General features: G+C 40.9%; 1 protein-coding gene across 1 annotated transcript in view; it reads left to right on the top strand.

The window, feature by feature from the left end:
- The window catches only part of LOC144682734 (heat shock protein 105 kDa-like), a 104,413-nt gene extending 83,925 nt beyond the window's left edge, over nt 1-20,488 (top strand). The window contains exons 14-18 of the mRNA XM_078545372.1: nt 279-404; nt 12,485-12,592; nt 18,428-18,547; nt 18,625-18,786; nt 19,780-20,488. Of these exons, the coding sequence (XP_078401498.1) occupies nt 279-404; nt 12,485-12,592; nt 18,428-18,547; nt 18,625-18,786; nt 19,780-19,998 (735 nt within the window). The 3' untranslated portion in view covers nt 19,999-20,488. The remainder of the gene's footprint in view (nt 1-278; nt 405-12,484; nt 12,593-18,427; nt 18,548-18,624; nt 18,787-19,779) is intronic.
- Nucleotides 20,489-23,568: the final 3,080 nt, after the last annotated feature.

Consider the following 23,568-nt stretch of genomic DNA (forward strand, 5'->3'; position numbering starts at 1 on the left):
TTTAAAAACTTTTATTATCCACTTAATCTCCCTGAGGCAGCTCCGTGTCTTAGGAAGATTGTTGCGCTCTTTTGTGCACATGCGCGACAGAGCGAAGGCCCCAACTCTCCATCCTTCCCCTGCCCGCACAGGTAGCGCTGAGCGCTACCGGCCACGCACTACATTGGGCGGGTCTTAATTCGCCTGCCATAGGTAAGATTCTACCCTATGTTTCAGCCATCAGCATAATTGCACACAGCAGCAGTCAAGAACACTTAACTGCATTCCTTTCAAAACAGGGGGATATGATTATGCAGGACAAGTTGGAAAAAGAGAGAAGTCATGCCAAAAATGCTGTGGAAGAGTACATATATGACTTCAGAGAGAAACTCTGTGGACCATTTGAAAAATTCGTCAGTACTAAGGTATGTTTATCAGTCCATTCAAGATGCCAGATCTAGAAGTGAAACTGACTATAAAGGGGAAAAGAAATCCAGGATGAGCAATTTTTAGTTCAAAGCACTCCCTCATTTTATATCTATATGTAATATAAAAATCTTGCACCTCCTGTGTTCCCATTTATGACTGAAACTGGTTTTGCAAATTTGCCATACAGCAATTGTTATGATATGGCTGGTGGCAATTGCTGGGCTGACCAAATCCCAAAGGGAAACTTGGTCAAGCTGTCACAATGATTTGCAATTTGTATTTTTATTACGAGAAGGTATGTGTACTGAAGTCGGAAGTAAAGATTCCACTACCACTTTTGGATATTTTAAATATTAAATTGAAACATTTTTAACAAAAAAGAAAGCTTAAACACACAAGATCACTGTTACACAGTTAAGTTTAGCCTTATAACATTTCCCAAAAGATTTTTACTTGGCTAGACTCTCCAGGCAACAGTCCCTACAGATTCTTAATCTATAAATCCCTACAGATTCTTAATATATAAATCCCTACAGATTCTTAATCTATAAATCCCTACAGATTCTTAATTTATAAAACGTCCAGTAATATTACCGCAAGGCACCCACTGTTGCTATAGGAGAGTTATCTCACAGGGCTTCTTTCTCTCGCTCGACAATGGAAATTAAGGCTTGTAACACAACCTTGCTTTCTAGAACAACCAGACACTTCTCTGGGGTAGCTAGAGGTTGCTTCCTTTACAGGACTGTGCTCACACAACACTTACTTCGAGATCTCATATGGCCACTACTTTCAGGAAACATAAACTTAATAACTTTGCTTTATTCATTTATGATCTTTGCCAGTTGCAAAAATTCCTTCTTTCTCTCTTTTGAAATTCAACAGCTAAAAATTCAACTCTTCAAGTATCTCCTAATGCAAATTCCTATTCATGTTGTATTTACTTGTATCTCATCTTAGCTCATCCATTTTCACTTCAAAATGCCTGCTTTTACACCTAAACTTTTGATTTAAACCTTGCAGTCTGACTATCTTCAGTTTAATTAAATCAGAAACTTACTCACTCCCCACAAGCTTGCTTCACCGTATCCCACAGTAATGTTGGAAAAAATGATATTTTCTTTACACAAATTAACCACACTCTCCTCCTCACCATAGCTGTTCCCCCAGTATAGCCTTCAACTCTGCTGCCCTTAAGTCCAGCAGACACAGACTTGAAAGGATATGGTGGACAATTGGTTTAGCCATCTATAGTGAGATCTGTCTGGGCTACATAAACACTATTGAGTCCTGCTCTTGTGTGTTAAAACTGCTCATTATTCCAGGATCATCCTGGAATTCAAAGATAAAATCCCCTCTCCCTGTCTCCTCCAACCTCCCTTTTGACAATAAATGTGAGGAGCTCATGGACTGCTTTGTCACCAACATCAAAACCACCTGATCAGCTGCCTCTGCTGCTTTGCTCCCTTCTACAACCCTACCAGGCCAAACTTCCTGTAAAGCTCCCTGTTGCCCTATGAGTTCGACAATGAGACCACCACCTGCTTCTTCAACCCTATTCCCATTAAACTGCTGAACATTCACCTCCATGTTAGCTGATGTTATTCATGATTCTCTCTTGGGTGTTTTCCCTCTCTTTTAAATCTGTCATCATCATCCCTCTGCTCAAAAGATCAACCCTTTTACCCCAATGTCCTTGTAAACAACTGCCCCATCTCTAGCCTCCTTTACCTCTCCAAAGTTCTTGAACGTGGTGGCGCCTCTCAAATCCGTTCCCATCTTTCCAGGATTTCTAACCCTCCAATCAGGTTTCCACCCCAATCACAGTACCAATACAGCTCTTAGTATGGGACTGGTAAAGGTAAAATTTCCCTTCCCCTTCTTGACCTGCCTGTAGCCTTTGACACAGCCAATCACACCATTTTCTCCAATGCCTCCCCACACTCATCCAGCTGAATGAATCTGCTCTTGCCTGATTCTGTTCTGAACTATCTAACCGTAGCTAGAGAATCAGTTGCAATGGCTTCTCTTCCTGCTCCCACATCATTAGTTCTAGTCTCCCAAGGGTCTATCCTTGGCCACATCCTATTTCTCATTGACATGCTGCCCCTTGGTGACATACATATGAATTAGGGATAGGTCACTCGGCCCCTCGAGCCTACTGCGCCATCCAATAAGATCATGGCTGATTTGATTATAACCTCAACCCAACGTTCCTGCCTACCCTCGTTAACCTTTTACCCACCTTGTTATTCAAGAATCTATCTAGCTCTGCCTTAAAAATACTTAAAGACTCTTCTTCAAAAGGCAGTGGAAGCAGAGTTCCAAAGACTCACTACCCTCAGAACATTTCTCCTCATCTCTGTCTTAAATGAGCGACCCCCTATTTTTAAACTGTGATCCTTAGTTCTATATCCTCCCACAAGAGGAAACATCGTTTCCAAATCCACCCTGTCAAGACCCCTCAGGATCTTAAAGGTTTCAATCAAGTCGTCCCTTGCTGATTTAAATCCCAGTGGATACAAGCCTAACCTGTCCAACCTTTCCTCACAAGACAACCCACCCATTCCTGTTATTAGCCTTGTAAACCTTCTCTGAACAGCTTCCAATGCATTTACATCTTTCATTTAAATAAAGAGACCAGTACTGTACACAATACTCCAGATGTAGTCTCACCAATGCCATGTACAACTGAAGCGTAACCCCCCCCCCTCCTTCTGTAATCAATTCCCATCACAAATTATAACATTCTATTAGCTTTCCTAATAACTTACTGTACCTACATGTTAGGCTTTTGTGATTCATGCACTAGGACACCCAGATCCTTTTGAACCTGAACTCTGGTCTCTCACCATTTAGGTAATAAGCATCATCTTTTATTCTTCCTGCCAAAATGAACAATTTCACATTTGCCCACATTATACTCCATTTGCCAGATCTTTGTCCACTCATTCAACCTATCTTTGTCACTTTTGTAGCCTCCTTATGTCCTCTTCACAATTTACTTTCCTACCCATCTTTGTGTCATCAGCAAATTTAGCAACCATTCCTTCGGTCCCTTCATCCAAATCATTTATATAAATTGTAAAAAGTTGAGGCCCCAGCACTGTTCCCTGTGGCACACCACTCATCACACCCTGCTAACCAGAAAAAGACCCATTTAAGCCGACTCTGTATCCTGTTAGCTAGCCAATCTTCTATCCATGCCAATATGTTACCCCCTACACCATGAGCTTTTTATTTTCCACAATAACCTTTGATGTGGCACTTTATCAAATGCCTTCTGCAAATCTCAGTACAGTACATCCATTGGTTCCCCTTTATCCACAGCATATGTGACTCCTTCAAATAACTCCAATAAACTGGATAAACATGATTTCCCTTTCACAAAACCATGTTGACTCTGCCTGATTTGCCTTGAATTTTTCTAAGAGCCCTGCTATAACATCTTTAATAATAGCTGCTAACATTTCCCCTCTGACAGATGTTAGGCTAACTGGCCTGTAGTTTCCTGCTTTCTGTCTCCCTTTTTGAAAAAGGAGTTACATTTGCTATTTTCCAATCTAATGGAACCTTCCCTGAATCTAGGGAATTCTGAAAAACTAAAACCAATGCATCAACTATTTCACTAGCCACTTCTTTCAAGACCTGAGGGTGAAGTCCATCTGGACCCAGGGATTTGTCAGCCTGCAGCCCCAACAATTTGCTCAATACCACTTCCCTTGTGATTGTAATTTTCCTGAATTCCTCCCATTTCCTGATTTACAGCTACTTTTGGTATGGTACTTGTGTCCTCTATAGTGAAAACTGAAGCAAAATACCTGTTTAATTCATCCACCATCTCCCTACTTTCCATTATCAATTCCCCAGATACACTTTCTATAGGACCAACACTCACTTTGTTAACTCTCTTATTTAAATAGCTATAGAAACTCTTATTTGTCCATCTTTATATTACTAGCTAGCTTTCTTTCATACTCTAATTTTTCCCTCCTTGTTAATCTTTTTGTCATTCTTTGCTGTTCTTTATATTCTTTCCAATCTTCTGACCTGCCACCTGTCTTTGTGTGATTTATGTGCTTTTGCTTTAAGCTTGATACTGTCTTTAGCTTTTTTAGTTAACCACGGATGATGGGCCCCCTTTGGAATTTTTCTTTCTCGTTGGAATGTATATTTTCCTGTGTAATCTGAAATATCCCTTTAAATGTCTGCCACTGAACTTCTATTGACATATCTCTTAATCTCATTTGCCAGTTCACTTTAGCTAGCTCTGCTTTCATGCCCTCATCATTGCCCTTATTTAAGTTTAAAATACTAGTCTTGGACATACTTATTTCTCCCTCAAACTGAATGTAAAATTAGTATTATGATTGCTGCTACCTAGGGGTGCCTTCACTGAGGTTATCAATTAATCCAACTTGTTGCTCAATACCAGGTCTAGTACAGCCTGCTCTCCGGTTGGCTCCAGAACATACTGTTCTAAGAAACTATCCCAAAAACATTATGAACTTCTCATTTACGCTACCTTTGCCCATCTGATTTTTCCAGTCTATATGTACATTAAGACCCCCCCCCCATGATTATTGCTGTACCTTTCTGACAAGCTCCCATTATCCCTTCTTTTATACTCTGCCCTACCGTGTAGTTACAATTAGGGTGTGCATACGCCACTCCCCACAAGTGATTTCTTGTCTTTATCATTTCTCATCTCAACCCAAACTGCTTCTACATCCTGGTTTCCTGAACTTAGATCATCCCTCTCTAATGTGCTAATATCATCATTAATTAACAGAGCCACCCTTCCACCTTTTCCTAACTTCCTGTCCTTCCTAAATGTCACATACCCTTCAATATTCAGGTCCCAATCTATGCCATCTTTAGCCATATCTCAGTAATGATTATCAGATCGTACTTATTTCTATTTGCGCTATCAGTTCATTTGGTTTGTTTTGAATGCTACGTGCGTTTCAGTGTTAGTTTTCGCATGTATGGTGACCTCACCCAGTTCTAACTTGCCACCACGTTTTTCACCTGCTTTGTTACTAAATTATCGGATTGCTTATCTGAAAGCTAGTACAGGAAAGACTGAAGCCATTGATTTTGGTCTCCACTCTAAACTTCATGCCCTAACTAATGACTCCATCCTTCTCCTGGCAACAGTCTAGGATTAAGCCAGACCCCAAAATGAGCTTTTGACCTCATTCGTGCCATCTCTAAGACCTCCTATTTCCACCTCCTTAACATTAACTATCTGAAATTTCATTCGTATCTTTCTTATCTGTAGACTTGACTATTCCAGTGCACTCTTGACTGGTCTCTCATATTCTACCCCCATAAACATGAGGTCATCCAAGGCTCTGCTCATGGCATAACTCGCACCAAGTCCCATTCACCTATCACCCATGTGCTCACTGACTTAGATTAGCTCCCAAATTGGTTTTAAACATCTCATCCTTGTTTTCAAATCTTCCCTTGGCCTTGCCCCACCCTAATCTCTGTAACCTCCTCCAGCCCTACAACCCTCTGAGATATCTGTACTCATCTAATTCGAGCCCCTTGAACATCCTTGATTTTAACCATTCCACCATTGATGGCCATGCTTTCAGTTCCCTAGGCCCTAAAATCTGGAATTCCCTCTGATCACTCATCATTTGAACGTAAGAATATAGGATATTGGAGCAGGTGTAGGCCATACAGCCTCTTGAGCCTGCTCTGACATTCATTAGGATCATGGCTGATCTGATCTTGGGCTCAACTCCACTTTCCCGCCTGTTCCTCATACACTTGACTCCCTATATTTTGAGAATTTGTCTATCTCGGCCTTGAATATATTCAATGACTCTGCCTCTACAGCTCTCTGAATTAGAGAATTCCAAAGGCTCACAACTCACCAAGTGTAGAAATTCCTCCTCATCTCAGTCTTAAATTGGCTTAAATATTCTGAAACTAAGACCCCTAGTCTCCTGCTCCCTAGTCCTAGATTTCCCTCCTCGGAAAAACATCCACTCAGCATCTACCCCATTAAGCTCCTTCAGAATCTTGTGTTTCAATAAGAATATCTCTCATTCTTAACTCCAATGAGTTCCCAACCTGCTCATTTTTCCTCCAGAAGATAACCTCTTCATCCTCGTAATCAATCTAGTGAACCTTCTCTGAACTGCCTCCGATGCAAGGATATTCAACCTTTAAATAAGGAGACCAAAACTGTACGCCGTACCCTAGGTGTGGTATCACCAATGCCCAGAAGCAAGACTTCTTCCATTTATACTCCACCCCCCTTGCAATGAAGGCCAACATTTCATTTGCCTTCCTAATCACTTGCTTTACCTGCATGTTAACTTTTTGTGCTTCACGTACGAGGACACCCAGATCCCTCTGTAGCACAGCATTCTGTAGTCTCTCTCTATTTAAATAATATTTAGTTTTTATTTTCTTCTTACCAAAGTGGATAACCTCACATTTTCCCACATTATAGTCCATCTGCCAAATTTTTACTGATTTAAATAACTTACCTATATTCCTTTGCAGACTCTTTGGCCTGAATTTTTGCTCCTAAGTTGGGATAATCCCTAACTCTGTGAATCCAACACCAAGGGCGGGGGTGGGGGTGCTGCCATCTACCTGAAAACAGTTCAGAGGCAATGCAGGCTGCCGGGTGCAGAAGCAGGCTGGGCAAAAGGCCAGTCTCAGTGATCTGGCACTTTGTCCCAACTGCAAAAAAAAATCACAGAAACAGCCCTTTAAACCTCACATCTTCGCCCTGCCATATACTCCCCATTTCCCATCCATGCCATTTCATGCTCTTCTACCCACCAGTATGACCCCTCGCACCCTCCATGCCAAGCAATGACCCTTTACCCACCTCTCCAGGATGGTACCCTACCTCTCCAATTACCTCCGCTAACTTTAGACTTACTTAGCAAGAGGAGCAGTGGGGCCATTAATAGTGAGTGCGAAAGGAGCAGCGTGGCCTTTAACAGTGAGAGAGCGAGAGGAACCAACCATGGTTAACCAAGGAAGTTAAGGATAGCATCAAATTGAAAGGAAAAACATACAATGTGGCAAAGATTAGTGGTAAGCCAGAGGATTGGGAAAGTTCTAAAAACCAACAAAAGATGACCAAAAAATAATGAAGGAGAAAATAAACTTTCAGGGTAAAATAGCAAGTAATATAAAAACGAACAATAAGAACTTAGTTAAAAATCTAAAAAAAAAAAGAGGCCAAAGTGAACATAGGCCCCTTGGAGAATCAGGCTGGGGAAATAATTATGGGGAACCAGGAAATGGCAGAGGAGTTGAATAAATACTTTGCATCAGTCTTGACGGTAGAAGACACTAATAGCATTCCGAACATACTAAGTAATGAAGGGGCAAAGAGGTGGAGGAAATAAATACAATAACTATCACTAGAGGAAAAGCATTAGGGAAACTAATGGAGCTAAAGGTTGATAAGTCCCCTGGACCTGAAGGGTTGCATCCCAGGATATTAAAGGAAGTAGCTACACAAATAGTGAATGCTCTGATAACAATCTTTCAAGAATCCTTAGATTCTGGAAAAATCCCAGAAGATTGGAAAACTGTCAATGTAGCACCTTTATTCAAAAAGGGAGGGAGACAAAAGACAGGTAACTATAGGCCAGTTAGCTTAACATCTGTCATTGGGAAAATGTTGGAGTCCATTATAAAGGATGTAATAGCAGAGCATTTAGAAATGCATAATATAGTCAAGCAGAGTCAGCATGGCTTCATGAAGGGGAAGTCATGCCTGACAAATTTATTATAATCCTTTGAGATGGTAACAAGCAGGATAGATAAAGGGGAACCAGTAGATGTAATGTATTGGGATTTCCAAAAGGCGTTCGATAAGGTACTGCTTATCTTAATAAGATAAGAGCCCATGGTGTTGGGGGTAGTATATCAGCATGGATAGAGGATTGACTAACTAATAGAAGACAAGAGTTGGGATAAAGGGGGCATTTTCAAGATGGCGAACTGTAACTAGTGGAGTGCCACAGGGAACAGTGCTGGGTCCACAATTATTTACATATATATTAATGACTTAGATGAGGTAAGTGAATATACTATTGCCAGGTTTGCGGATGACACAAAAATAGGCGGAAAGGCAAGTGGTGAGGATGACACAAGGAGTCTACAGTGGGATATAGACAGATTAAGTGAGTGGGCAAAAACTTAGCAGATGGAATATAATGTGGGAAAGTGTGAAGTTATGCTCTTTGGCAGGAAGAATAGAAGAGCTGAATATTATTTAAATGGAGAAAGACGGCAGAAAGCTGCAGCACAGAGGGATTTTGGAGTCCTCATGCATGAATCCCAAATAGCTAAGATACAAGTTCAGCAGGTAATAGGTAAGGCAAATGGAATGTTGGCCTCATTTCAAAGGGAATGCAGTGTAAAAATAAGGAAAAAAGCAAAAAACTGTGGATGCTGGAAATCCAAAACAAAAATAAAAATACCTGGAAAAACTCAGCAGGTCTGATAGCATCTGCGGAGAGGAATATAGTTAACGTTTCGAGTCCGTATGACTCTTCAACAGAAGAGTCTGTTCTGTTGAATAGTCATACGGACTCGAAACGTTAACTGTATTCCTCTCCGCAGATGCTGTCAGACCTGAGTTTTTCCAGGTATTTTTATAAAAATAAGGAAGTCTTGCTAAAACTATACAAGGCACTAGCTACACCACACCTAGAATACTGTGAACTGTTTTGGTCCCCATTATCTAGGGAAAGATATAGCGTCATTGGAGGCAGTCCAGGGCAGGTTCATTAGGTTGATCCCGGGTATGGAGGGATTTTCTAATGAGGAGAGGCTGAGTAGATTGGGCCTGTATTCATTGGAGTTTAGAAGAATGTGAGGTGACCTTATTGAAACATATAAGATTCTTGGGGAGCTTGACAGGGTAGATGCTGAGAGGTTGTGTCCCCTTGTGGGAGAGTCTAGGACCAGGGGGCATCATATCAAAGTAAAGGCTCGCCCATTTAAGACAGACAGATGAGGAGGAATTTCTTCTGAGGGTAGTCAATCTGTGGACCACAGAGGGCTGTAGAGGCTGGACCATTAAGTATATTCAAGGACTTGAGATAGACAGATTTTTAATCAGTAAGGCAATCAGGGTTATGGGGAAAAGGCAGCAAAGTGGAGTTGAAGATTATCAGATCAGCCATGATCTCATTGAATGGTGGAGCGGACGCAGTGGGCTGAATGGCCTACTTCTGCTCCTACGTCTAATGCTCTTATGCTGATAGGTCTAAAATGCACAAGTCGGGTTTTGGATATCCTACAAATGAAAATTGGATCTGTCTGAAGGCAGTTGCATTTCAACACGTGCAGCTGCCTCTGTGAACCACGCATGTGCAAAGTACAACCCGTCTCTGTTTTTTCCTCCCCCCACCGCCTGTGAAATTGGTGGGGGCTGAGTTCGGGGGTGGGACTTCTGAAATTGGGCCTTAAACACCATTTTGAATAAGCAAGGGATCCTCTCCATTTGCATGAATATTTGGGCCTTTGTATCCTCCTCACAACTTGCATTCCTATCTAGCTTTATTGTCGGAAGATTTGGCTACTATACTCAACCCCTTCACCCAAGTCACCAATATAAATGTTAACAGTTAAGGTCCCAGTGTTGATGCCTGTGGCACCCTGATAAATTAAGGCACTCCTCAAAACCCAGCACTTTGACCAAGCTTTTGGTCGTCTGACCTAATCTTAAGTACTTGGTGTCATATTTTGTTTTATAATGCTCCTTTGAAGTGCCTTGAGACACTTTATTACTTCAAAGGCATTATTGTTACTGAAACAATTGCACGCTAAGGACCAAATGCATGATTTTAAATGAGGACTGAATTACATTGGTTTGCTGTGGTCTAATTATTCCTTGGGATTTTAACCTTCCTTCACCTGTAGTCTATATCTGGACTTGACGCCCTATGTGCCATGGGAAATTGACTAGTAATAAGTCAAAATTCTTGTGTATGCATCCACTGAAACATTCTTAATTACTTCTCTTATGCTATTTTCATCACACCTAAAAATTACCTATCATTACTTCGCATTTGTTTGACTGACCCTTCCCAGATCCTGATTTGTATCTCCAATGCAGATTCTACTGTATGATCACAATTAGGGTCATCACAATCGAGCCTTTCACTTCCTTCCAGAACCTTCTCTACATCTTAATTTCTTATACATATTTTTATCATTTTTTCCACTTCTCTACTTTCAAATTAAACATAAGTATGGCTGTCTCCTGACACTAATCTCTTCACCTTTGGGCAGAGGTAGATGGATTCTTGATTGACAAGGGAGTCAAAGGGTATCTGGGTCAGGCAGGAAAGTGGAGTTGAGGCCACAATCAGGTCAGCCATGAACTTAGCAAGCTCAAGGGGCCAAATGGCCTACTCCTGCTCCTAATTCATATGTTCGTATGTATGTTTGTTCTTAGCTATGCTCTGTACCATGGGGATATTCGTAAGTTGCTAACCATCAAATGATTTGAGTTCTCTTCCCTTCTACTTATTGAAAGAGCAACCTGAGTTGCAAAACTCGAAAGGAAACCTAACTGATAGTCCATATAAAATAAAATCATAAAAAATAAAATCATAAAATGTTTATAGCGCCAAAGGAGGTCATTCAGCCTGTCAAGCTGTGCCAGCTCTCTGCAAAAGCAATTTATCTAGACCCACTCCCTGGCTCTTTCCCCATAGCCCTGCAGTTTTTTCCCCCCTCAAGTGTTTATCCAATTCCCTTTTGAAAGCCATGTTTGAAACTGTCTCCATCACCCTTTCAGGCAGTGCATTTCAGATCGTAACCACTCAGCATTAAAAGAGAAAAAAAAAATTTTTTTTTTTCTTATGTTGCCTTCAGTTGTTTTATCAATCACTTTAAATCTATGTCCTCTGGTTCTGACCCTTCTGTCAATGACCAGTTTCTCGTTATCTACTCTGGCTATACCTCTCATGATTTTGAATACCTCTATCAAATGTCCTCCAACCCTCTCTTTACGGAGAACAACCCCAGCTTCTTCTATCTATCCAAGTAACTGAAGTTTCTCACCCGTGGAACCATTCTTGTAAATCTTTTCTGCACTCTCTCTACAGCTTTCACATTCTTCCTAAAGTGCAGTGATCAAAATTGGACATAATACTCTAGTTCAGGCCAACCAGTGTTTTGTAAAGCTGCATCATAACTTCCTTGTTTCATGTTGCTTCCTTTTTACTTATAAAGGTCAGGATGCCATTTGCCTTTAAGCACTTTTTCAACCTGCCCTCGCATCTTCAGCGATTTGCACATGTATACCACTCCCCCACCTGCCCCAAAACCAGGCTTCTTTGTTTCTGCATCCCTTTAGAATTATTCCTTGCAATTTATGTTCTACGTGCCTTTGCTCTAACTACCAAAATGTATCACTCTCACTTCTGTTAAAATGCATGTGCACCCATTCCAACAGCCCATCTATGTTCTCATGAAATTTATCGCTGTTCTCCTCACAGTTCACTACACTTACAAGTTTTGTGACCTGTACATCCAAGTCCAGGTTAAAGTAGTAGCCCTTGTACCAACCCCTGGGGAGCACCACTCCAATACGCTTCTCCAATGGAAAAAGCAACTATTCACAGGAACTCTCTGTTTCCTGTCATTCAACCAATTTTGCATCCATATTGCCATTGGCCCTTTGATTCCAACTTGTATCCTTTCTCCTTTTCCCCTCAATACAAATAAAATATTTTGGTAAATTACAAACATACACTAACATCTTCATAACCCCCTCTAGTCACATTTTCCCTTCGTAGGAGATTTCAAGATTTCCCACTAATTCTCTGACTTTGTTGGTTTCTCCTCTTGCAAAAAAAATGTTTATTTCGTTGTCCCAATTTGTCAATGCTAGCTAGCATTGAGTTAAGAGTATAAATCAAGGTTGTGAAAAAATCCTAAAACTAGTTATTTCAAAAATGGATAGATAACACTAAAGTTCACATTTCATTTTGAAATGTGTACTTGCATGGGAGAAAGTAATGAAATCTTCATCATTTATGGTTCAAGATTTTTTTGTGAATTGCAGGATCAAAAACATTTTTCAACATTATTGTCTGAGACAGAAAATTGGTTATATGAAGATGGAGAAGATCAAATTAAACAAGTATATGTTGATAAATTGTTGGAGCTAAAAGTAAGTACCAAGAATCTTATTGTTTGTTTTTCTTTCACAGGATGTGGGTGTCACTAGCTAGGCCAGCATTTTTGCCCATCTCAGATGTAGATGGATTTATTAGTGGTTTTTCTTCACAACATAGATATCAAAATTAAACATTTAGCTAGTCCCAGAGTTGATCCTAATGTGAGTTAGTTGATCTCAGCTAGGTTAGCGTGGGTTAGAGGGAGGGCATTGGATTGGTCTGTGCTTCTGCGCAAAAGAGAGGGGAGAAAAATCAACCAAGGTTGATAACATCCAATGACACCACCTGAAATGCACACGTGATCAGGATAGGGCCCCATAGGGGCTACAATTGGTCTTTCAAAACAAATAGTGGATCGTCAGTTCATTTTACATTGTACCTAATTTTCTTTTCCATTGCCACCAATGGAAAAGAAAATTGAGTATGGTGTAAAATGGGCTGCCTATTTGGTATGGCCTGTTTCACTTCTTTGCCAGGAATATTAATTTCATCCTGAGTGGTGCCAGGAATTTTAGACATGTGCTGGCTTGCCAATTAAGAATGGCTACTTGTGCATGGCAGCAGAGCACTGTTTGTATAGTTGAAAGGTGCCTCAACAAGAGCCAGTTGGAGTGGAGGATGGGTTTTTGTGAGTGCATGGGTTTGAGAGCAGAGATGGGGAAAATCTAGGCAAGTTATGAGTGGGTTGGGAAGCTTGTTCCAAACTATGACTTGTATATTGCACTGCAGCATATCAGGCAGCCTATCGAGAGAGGTGAGTTGGCAATTTCGATATGTTAATAACTGAATGATATTATCATGCAGTTTATTTTAGATCTATAGGTTTCCTGAACTTCCTGGAACTTGCTAGTGTAAGCAAAGTGAGAACACAGCAGCAGTTGAAGCCATGACAGAGAAATATGCCAGTGCTTGGTACTCATAGTTGCTTTATTACTTGCTTGTGTGAAAAGGTTTGTTGTCCTGGAAGATAACTTCACATGCTTCGGAAGTTTGGTGGCGTGATTTGCACTCGGAACTCTGATCTATCAGATCAGCATGGGTGCCATGTATACTGCTGTTACTTTGGACCAAAGACAAGTATGAGCAACAGCAGGAGAACCTGTAGCCTTCTACTCTCAGACCTGCAGTTCCACAGGAGAGAAAGGAGCAGTAGAGAGGTGCAGCTCGCAGAAGGCGATATCCACTAGCATTCTGTACAGAGAGAGAATAACCTTCCTCGACATGTCAGAACAACGTTGTCGAATCAGTAGGTGGCAGACATTTACAACCTGCTGAAACAAGATGTGCTGCCAACTGGAACTGGTTGCCATGCTTTACCAAGTCAAATTCATATTTGGGGGAAAGATTCAATACTTGCAACACAGAAACTGCACAAGATCTTTTCCATTCTGCAGAAGAAATAGGAAACTGCCTCCTGCCTGGATGCATGATATCATTCAATATAATTTCATACAAGGGTGTAATTGGATTCTGTTTTATCAGTAATCTCACTGGGTAGAAAGATCACATGACTTCTGAGCAACAAAGTGGAATGATTGAACAACATAGATCTTCACTCTCAGTGAGAACGATGGAGCCCTCGGGTATCTGTGCAACACAACTTTTAAGAGGCCAGAGGACACAGACTGGTTCACAATTGTATCTGTGATTTCTTGATCAGCAAGTCTAAATATCTACTATGCAACACAACTTTATCACAATATTTCAACACCTCAAACTCAAACATACCAAGCTAGAGTGGGATCATAGGCAAGTAGACAAAAGGGCAAGATTGAAGTAAATGGAAAAGACTCTTGAGAATTATGTGCAGTGTGAAACAGATTATTGATTCACTATGAGCCTATTATGCATTCCTGTCCTGGCAATTTCACCCCAGAAAGCCTGCTCACAGTAAACTTCCATTAGCAACACAATAAACAGAACTCCAGCCACAGTTCCACTTTCTATTCGCAAGATAATTATGGATGACATAGACCATCCAGCCCAGCTCATCTCATCCAGCCAGAATGACATATGAACATATGCATTAGGAGCAGGAGTAGGCCATTCGGCCCCTCAAGCCTGCTCTGCAATTTGATAACATTGCCTGCATTATACTAGTGACTACAACTCAAAAGCACTTAATTGGCTGTAAAACAATTTGGGACATAGTGAAAAGTGCTGTATAAATATAGGTTTTGTCTGTCTCTCATTGTAACTGCATGCAGTAGGCAGAATGACTGTAGCAATGGTGAAATTGGAGGCCCAATGCTGATTCTCTAAGGATAATTAATCACAGAGCAATCAATTGATGTTAGGAATATTGCAACAAAGGAATCACTACATTTAGAAAACAATTCAACTCTGTAGCTAATACAGCCTTACCATTCAGACTTCTCTGGTGCCAATCCACAATATACCATAAATGGCATTTGCCCCTTTTACACTAATGACATTATCCCCAGCATTGTCAATTGGACTTGCCAGCAGCTCAAGAAAAATGTAGATTGCAATCAATGTTGATTTGATTTTTCAGAGAAGAATGATACATGGTACAAAAATTCAATACAACCTTGACTCAAGAACTGAACTGTTTCTCCTTCCCCTGAAGCTCTCATACAAATTGTGTTGTGCACTGCAAATTTATACCCTATCCCTACAGGTTGCATATGATGTTGCATTTGTACTAAATAAATGTGCAAATAGTATTTTTTTTAAATTCTAATTGTTTGAGGTGTGAGAGAAACAGTCAAATTAAGTGGAAAGATGTAATTGATAAATAAGAAATTCCAACAGCAAAACCAAGCGTGACAGCAATATCCTGAGGAAAATCATTTCTACAAGCACATTAGCCATAGGATTGGGTTTCTATAAAGGGCCTTTATGGTGTTTCTCTGGGATTTTAATTTTTTTTTGTCAAAGTTACAGTGGATGTTTGGGAGAATCCACCTCATCTTCCCCCCCACCCCCCTCCCTCCCCACAAATAATGTGACCACCTTTTGCTCGATTTTAAACAGGTTGGTGCCCCCACTAAAATTTTCAGGAAGGCGGGCCCACAGCAAAATCAGCTGTGGGCCCGCCGACCTGTCAATGGCCAATTGAGGCCATTGACAGGATCATTGAAACAATTAAAGGATCTGCCCGTCCAACCTTAAAGTTGGTGGGCAGGCCAGGAGCCCCGGCGGGCAATAGAAAAAACATGAAACCTCATCCACCGGCGGGATGAGGTTTCATGTAGGGATTTAAACAGTTTAATAAAGTCTTAGTGTAATTTATGAACATGTCCCATCTCATGTGACATTGTCACATGAGGGGGACATGTTAAGGATTTTTTTTAATTTCTATTTTTAATGTTTTTAAAAGTGTCAGCGATCTCCCTGAGGTAGCACTTAGCTTCAGGGAGATGTGTGCTCTTTCGTGTGCATGCGTGAAAGAGCGCACTCTCGCTTTTGGGGAATCCTCCCCGCGCCGCCCGCACAGGGAGTGCATAGCGCTTGCCACCGGACATCACGCTGGGCGGGCCTTAATTGGCCCGCTCACATAAAATGGCGGCGGGGCCTGCTTCTCCGGCGCCCGCCGGAGATTGGGTTGGGCCCTCCTGCCTGGCAGGCAGAAAATTCCGCCCTCAATCTGAGTTGCTAGTCCAAACCCATATCCATGAAAGCTTTTAAGGTAACTTTTACTGTAAGATGGCACTGATCTTACTGTATGTAAAGTGCAAGATGTCAAGCTCTACTTAAAACCAGCATTCAGTAGATCATACACATGGTGTGCGCTGAGCAAAACACAATGCTTAAAGGAATTTATTTATAAATGAAGGATCATCCCACGCACCTATTACAGTTAATACTTTGGGAATTCTGAAATTTCTCTTATGCCAGGCAGTAAGATGTTCAAGCACTGTCAAATGTGCTGCAAACTTCAGGGCCCAGCCCTAATGGCTGAATAGCAGTCAGCTTGGAAGGAATCAAAGAAACAAGGATTATCCCTACTCTTCAGAATGAGCCTACAGTGGTTTGCGGTTTTGACAGAGGAGAGTGAAACCTGGATAGAGTGGACGTGGGGAAGATGTTTCCACTAGTAGGAGAGACTAGGACCCGAGGGCACAGCCTCAGAGTAAAGGGAAGACCTTTTAGAACAGAGATGAGGAGAAACTTCTTTAGCCAGAGACTGGTGAATCTATGGAATTCATTGCCACAGAAGGCTGTGGAGGCCAGGTCATTGAGTGTATTTAAGACCAAGATAGATAGGTTCTTGATTAGTAAGGGGATCAAAGGTTATGGGGAGAAGGCGGGAGAATGGGGTTGAGAAACTTATCAGAAATGATTGAATGGCGGAGCAGACTCGATGGGCCGAATGGCCTAATTTCTGCTCCTATGTCTTATTATGGTCTTGTGTTGTCCTAAACGATCTGGTGATGCCAGACCAAGCCAACTGTACACTAGATGAGTTCAAGTTTATGCTCCTCAGAATTAAGAGTTAAGATGGTATGTGCAAGCATACCAGAAGTACAACCAGGATGGGAAAAATTGGAAGTTTTGTTGGGCACACCAAAGTCAATGATGGGGTTGAGAATGTGATTTGCACAAAACAAGGCTGCAGAAGTATTGTGGTGAACAGTGAGCAAAAACTAGTAGGGAATTTGAAAATTCGGTTGCAAGAGACTTGGGCAAGTTTTTACCTGAAGCAATGCAGATGGAAGTTGAGTTAGAAGGAGTTTTGAGAATATTGGTGGTGAAAACAGCATAAATAATCAGAAATGGTTTTGTCAATGCAATCACTGGAGTGAAGAGGCCACAGAAGATGGAAAAGGAGTAGGTGGCCATGATTATTGTGTAGATAAGCTTATACGGAGAGAACTTTGGAGACAACAGACAGACAGTGAGTTTGGAAGAGAGGGCGTTATTAGCTGAGAGAAATCACTGAGAGCAAGTAGATGTTCTGCAGCGGCTGAGGGAAGCCGAGGTGTAAAATGCCATGGGGTGACGTTGGGCATGCGCCCCAACATCATCACGCGTCATTTAGATTTTTAGTTCGGCAAGCGCACAGCCAACTTGGCTGCACGCCCGCCGAACTGTCCCTATTAAGGCCATTTAACTAACAATCAAAATAATTAATGGAGCTGCCTGTCCAACCTTAAGGTTGGTGGGCAGGCGAAGAGCCCAGGCAGCCTTCGCATTTTTCATGGAACCTCATCCATGGGCGGGATGAGGTTTCATGAATGTTTTTGAAATCTTGGAAAAAATTTTAATAAAATTAATGCACATGTCCCAGCTCATGTGACAGCTTCACATGAGGGGACACAGTCTAAAGATTTTTTTCTCCTTTATTAAACTTCAGAAACTTTTAACTAATTATTTTGCTCACATGCACGAAAGAGCACACTCCTGACTCAGGGAACGCCCCCCCCACCCGCCCAGGGAGCACACAGCGCTTCTGGGTGCACGTCACGCTGGGTGGGCCTTAATTGGCCCACCCATGTAAAATGGCAGCGCGGACCGGCGCTGATCACCCCCCCACCCCTCCCCGACTATGGTGTGGTTTGAGGGAAGGGGTCAGTAGACAAACAAGATTAAAGAGCTGTAAGGGTTGGAACAAGATGAAGTGCTCCAACTAGGGATACTTGTAAGCAACAGATGGAGGCTCTGGCTCCAGAAGGTCAATATAAGCAGGGCTGCTGCCATTTCAGCACACTTCTAAAATTATAACGCATGTATTCTGGGATGGTTGTGGTTTCTCAGAGCCATTGAAATGTCAAAAGAAGATGAAAATAATGGAATTTTTTTAAAGTAAATTTTATTGTTTACAACTAACTGTTACTCAACACTTTGTTTTTAAAATTCTGAAGAAGTTAGGTACCCCAATTCAAGACCGATATCTGGAGAATGAGAAAAGACCAAAAGCCTTTGATGAGCTTGGGCAAAGACTACAACATTACACAAAACTGGTGGGAGAATCCAGGAATAATGTAAGCAAAAATTCACAAGTGAAATTTACTCTAGTGCTTGAAGCAGATAGGAAAATTAATGTTCATGCATTTTACAGGCTGAGAAGTATAACCATATAGATGTTTCTGAAATGGAGAAAGTAGAAAAGACAGTGAATGAAACAATGGAATGGATGAATAATGCAATGGACACACAGGCCAAACTGAGTTTCCATCAAGACCCTTTAGTACATGTGGCTGAGATTAAAGATAAACAAAAGGTTGTATTTCTTTTACTAGATTGATACATTTGTAACTACTTAAGTGTACCTTTCTATGGCTATGTAATTAGAGATTGCAAAACTGAAGAAGTCTGAATAAGTTTTGAATAAATTGGGTCAGAGGCAGTGATCTATGGCAGGCATACAGAATTCTGGTGCTGATAAAGGCTGCCCTGCAGATTTTCAGAGCTTCTCCCTGGATCTGAAATCATTTTAGTAACTTGTTTCTCTTTACCCTTTCTAATGCATTTAGCCCTTTTTGAGATTGTGATCAAAACATTGATCCATATTTAAGAATTGCTTCACCATTAATCTGCATGATGTCAACATAATTTAACAATTTTAAATGTTCTTCAGATACATCCCAATATCCAATTTGCTCTAATAATTGTTTCACACAGACCAGATGCTTACAGAATACGATCAATGATCACTCCTTAATGACTACTCATTGCCTCTTGCTAGAATTACTCTGCATTTTACTCATATTAAAATTCATCTGCTGTGTCTCAGTCACTCTTTATAAGTGATTCAATTATTTTGGAAGGTAATCGGTCTTTCTGCTATTATCTGCTACTAGCTTAAGATCATTTTCTTATTCTATATCATTTACAAGTTTTTTGTCAACAGCAAACATCCTAAAATGGTAGGTTTTTTAATAATCGGGGTATTTTTGATTAACCATTATGCTATACTTTGCTAGATTGAGATTTGGTTTAGCATGGACTTTTATATTCTTACCTGAACAAAACAGATTATCTTATTTTTCTACCGCAACCAAAGATTGGTTCTCTCAACAATATTTTAATGCCTTGGTGGAGCATATTTGAAATGCTTAATATTAACAGCCAAATCTAAACAATAACCAAATTGCTAATGAACCTGATGAGATGCTTTTGTAGGAGTTTTGGAGTAATTTTGAACATGAAGTCCACGCGAGGTCAAAAAATCTTGACTATCAAAGTAGGTAATTTTCTCAATTTACCTTTATAGGAGCTAGATAATATCTGCAATCCAATAGTAACTAAACCCAAGCCAAAAGTAGAGATTCCTAAAGAAGAAAACCAAGCAACGAACAGTAAAGCTAATTCTAAGAATGGAGGCGGAGAGCCAATGGAGAATGAGGACCTTGCCAAGGATACAGAAATTCCTTCGCAAAATGGTGTCTGCCATCCAGGGGATAACTGCACAGCCAACATGGACATGGATTAATCTGTGGAGATTTAAAAGGAATATTTTATCCCTACAACTTTCTACTTTTTTCTTTTAATGTTTCTAAATGCCCAGCCTATTCATTTATAAAAAGCTTTTGCAATACATTTTCTTCGGTACCTGAATGGTGAAGGAGTTCAGCTATTTAATATGTACAATGTGTTGGTTAAATGCTTAAGAACAATGGTAATGTTAAATTCCTGTGGAATTGTACATTTCTGTTAGTCACCTACACAGCATGATGCAGCAGACTATTTTGTAAATTATGCTCCATCAAACTGAGCGTTTAAGCCTGAAGCTCTAACTGGTGCATGTTTCAACATTAGTTGGGTATATGTACGTATTTGTAGTTTTGTTGTTTTCTTTTTCTGTCTTTGTGCGTTACTAGTAAGATGACAATGAGACCAATATAATTAGAATAAATTGAGTAACTGAGCAGAGAAGCTGTGTATGACTTTCTACTGGAAAATAAAGTTTTCAACATCAAAAACCATTGGTTTGATAAGGATTCTTGGGAAAATGTTTAATTTTTGCACTCCTCAATTGCATGAGAGAAATTTAGAAAATCATTTCTTCAAAATACATTCCAGGTGACCCTCTTTAAAAATTGAGAACTATGTTATTTGGTTTATTTCAGGCTGGACTTTCCGGTGAGCTTTGGGACCCTGACATCCGTGTCAAATGGGGGTCCCAAGTCCACACCTGCCAGCAGCAAAGCTGGCTCAGTAATCTGCTGGGAGGCAGTCTCCTAACAGGCCACTTTTGTGTTCACTATCCTAATATGGCTGATCAGAGGGTCAGTATTCCTGGAGCCTCAACAGCTCCACTGGGGGAGGTGAATGCTACTGAGGCAGGGCCACGATCGAGAGGGCACCTCAGCATGGAGGTAAACTTGTTGGCCTGCACAACAGTAAGGAAATAAACAAGATCTAGGCCAACAGGTCTATTGGTGTGGAGAGGAACTCCTTCTGCATTGGCATCTGCTGGGATTATGGTCTTCAATGCTTGTGGTCCTATCAGTGGAGCCTGGAGTCTCTGGCTTTATAAGTGCCAACCACAACCCCCAACCCACTTCCTGCCTGCCACAAAGAGGCTGCCTCCATTGAGTTGGTGGGCTCTGCTTGCTGCGTGGGCCACTCCACTCATTACAAAATGCCGACGAGGCCACAGAATCTCCTTAATTGGGGCTTTAACCGGCTGGCAGATTATATAATGATAATAAGGGCCTCTGAGCAATTTTGCCTTTTAAGTTAGGCCTGTGCATTGATTTTTGGCACATGGCCCCAGCAGGTTTATACTTCATAGTATAGTACTTCATAGTATACTTCATACCTACATAGCATGTAGGTTATGCTCATGCCAAGCACATATATTTCATGCTTGGTACAAAATTAAAACCTATTGAGTGAGAAGTCAAAAGCATTCCAAAAGAGGTCTAAAAACAACAATAGGGTCAAATGTAGATCATACAACTCCTCAAGCCTGGTCCACCATTCAGCCTGCTCTTCTGACTCAATTGCATTTTTTCACCCATTCCCCATATCCCTTGATTCCCTGAAAGATCAAAAGCCTTTCAATCGCAGCCTTAAATATGAATGATGGAGCATCCACAACCCTCTGAGGTAGAGAATTCCAAATATTCATAGTCTTTAGGGATGAGAAATTTCTGCCAAATAGCAGATTTCTGACATTGGGGTTTCAGAAATCTGCCCTTAGCATCTTCTTTTCCGACCTTAAACCCAAAAGAACTGACCAAACTGTCAGTTTGATTAACAGTTGCTGCGAATAAGAACTACTTCTAACCTTCAGAAAGTTTAGTGGTTTTTTTGGCAGGCCTTTTTAAAAAGCTGTCAAAGCTGCCTGAAGGTCAGTAGCAGCAGTTTTCGCTAGCAGCAGCCATCAGTCAAACTGACGGTTCTGATTTTTTTAAAGCTGTAAAACCATGAAGCTGTCCAAAGGTCTTTCCAGCTATCAGCAACTCTTTTTAAAAAGAAAACATTAACTGTCAGTTAAACTGACAGTTGCTGAGAGCAGGCACTGACTGCAGAGCAGTGATTAGAGGAGCAGCAAGCAGAGAGATGGAACTGCTCTTCAAATCATAGATTCTGTCTCCCACAAACTTCTGTTCTGGCTTCTCCAATCACTTATTTAATCTTTCCCACTTTTGCTGTGGCTCCAATCAAAGATTCTGTAACTCGGGGAGCAGTAAAAGCAGCAGAGAGGGAATCCATGATTGGAGGGGCTGGAACAGCAAGTGTGAGAGAGAATCCATGATTGCAAGAGTAGCTCCATCTCTCCCGTGCTTGCTCCGCGAATCTCAATTCTGGCTGGTCACAAGAGACTTTAAGCTTGTCCTCTCCTGCTGCCAAGTGTTGAAGCGAGGACTTCGCCGTTCTGCTCTCAGTCCCCCCTCCACTTCTGGGGAACCTTACTCCTGTTGTGCAACAGTCTCACAGTCAGCAGTCACTGCGAAGCTCTCATCCTGGTGCAACTCTAGGTGGATTGAACACTTGAGAACACTCACCTTGTGCCTCCACTTGAAATATCGCTTTGAAACATCAGTTATTGCATGGTTTATCAGTGACTTTGGTAATTATTCTCAATAATTAGGTTTCAGCTTCCTCTCTGTTAAACCAAGTTTATTACCAATATTACAAGTGAGTCTAAGATAAAACTAAAGGCATTATTCACATAAGGTGTGTTTAAACAGCTTTTGTAATCTCTAATATCACCGGCCATAGATAATTTTTTGTCGTTAGTTGGTAGTACTAGAACAATATAAAAGTCTCTTTAAAAATCTGAATCTATAAACATGCTTCACTTATTTTCATTTGAAGTCTAATAGTTTCTTTCAATAATATTCCCTGTGCTCGGTCCATTAAATTGATGATCAGTGATTCTCTTGTATGAATTTGCTTTGTGGAATCCTTCTGGAGAAAACTGCAGTCCTTAATTGCAAATGCAGCATGCTCTGCCTTTTTGTTACTAAAGGAACCTCATATTTGCTGTGTTTGTGCATGTATGCCTGTTTGTTGATGCAAGGTTGCTAACATCTATCTAGTAAAATCTTCATCTTGCACCTTCAGGGAGGACTAGGATAAACTAAGATATAATATTGCTTTGTCAGCAAAATGTATTTAGATGAGGAAAAACCTCTGTTAAACTATTTTCCACTCCCTATTATTGCTGGTTGGAGATTTCATCCTAGCAAACCAAAGTATGCTATTTGAAGCATTCCTAATATCTGAATTTATTGAGGATGTGACTTTTATTTGAATGGGGATGGGGGGTTGAATTTAAGGATTGGCTACTGCATGCAGGAGCACTCTGTGTGATTGCATAGCATCTCTGTTAATCTCTCTCGGAAGTTCTTAAGGGTCGAAAACTCATAAGTGATTTTAAGGAAGTTTAGTAAATTTATGAAGAAGCAACAGTTTAGATATAATGCATTAGGTAAATGGACAGGAAAAGTATATGGCCCGTGACAGATGAGTGCTGTTCATTGATCCCAAAGGACGAACGGACAGTTGGCACAGACTGCGTCAATCTTAGTAGCTTTTATTGGCAGAA

This window comes from Cetorhinus maximus, chromosome 7, assembly GCF_964194155.1.
Source record: "Cetorhinus maximus chromosome 7, sCetMax3.hap1.1, whole genome shotgun sequence".
NCBI lineage: Eukaryota > Metazoa > Chordata > Chondrichthyes > Lamniformes > Cetorhinidae > Cetorhinus > Cetorhinus maximus.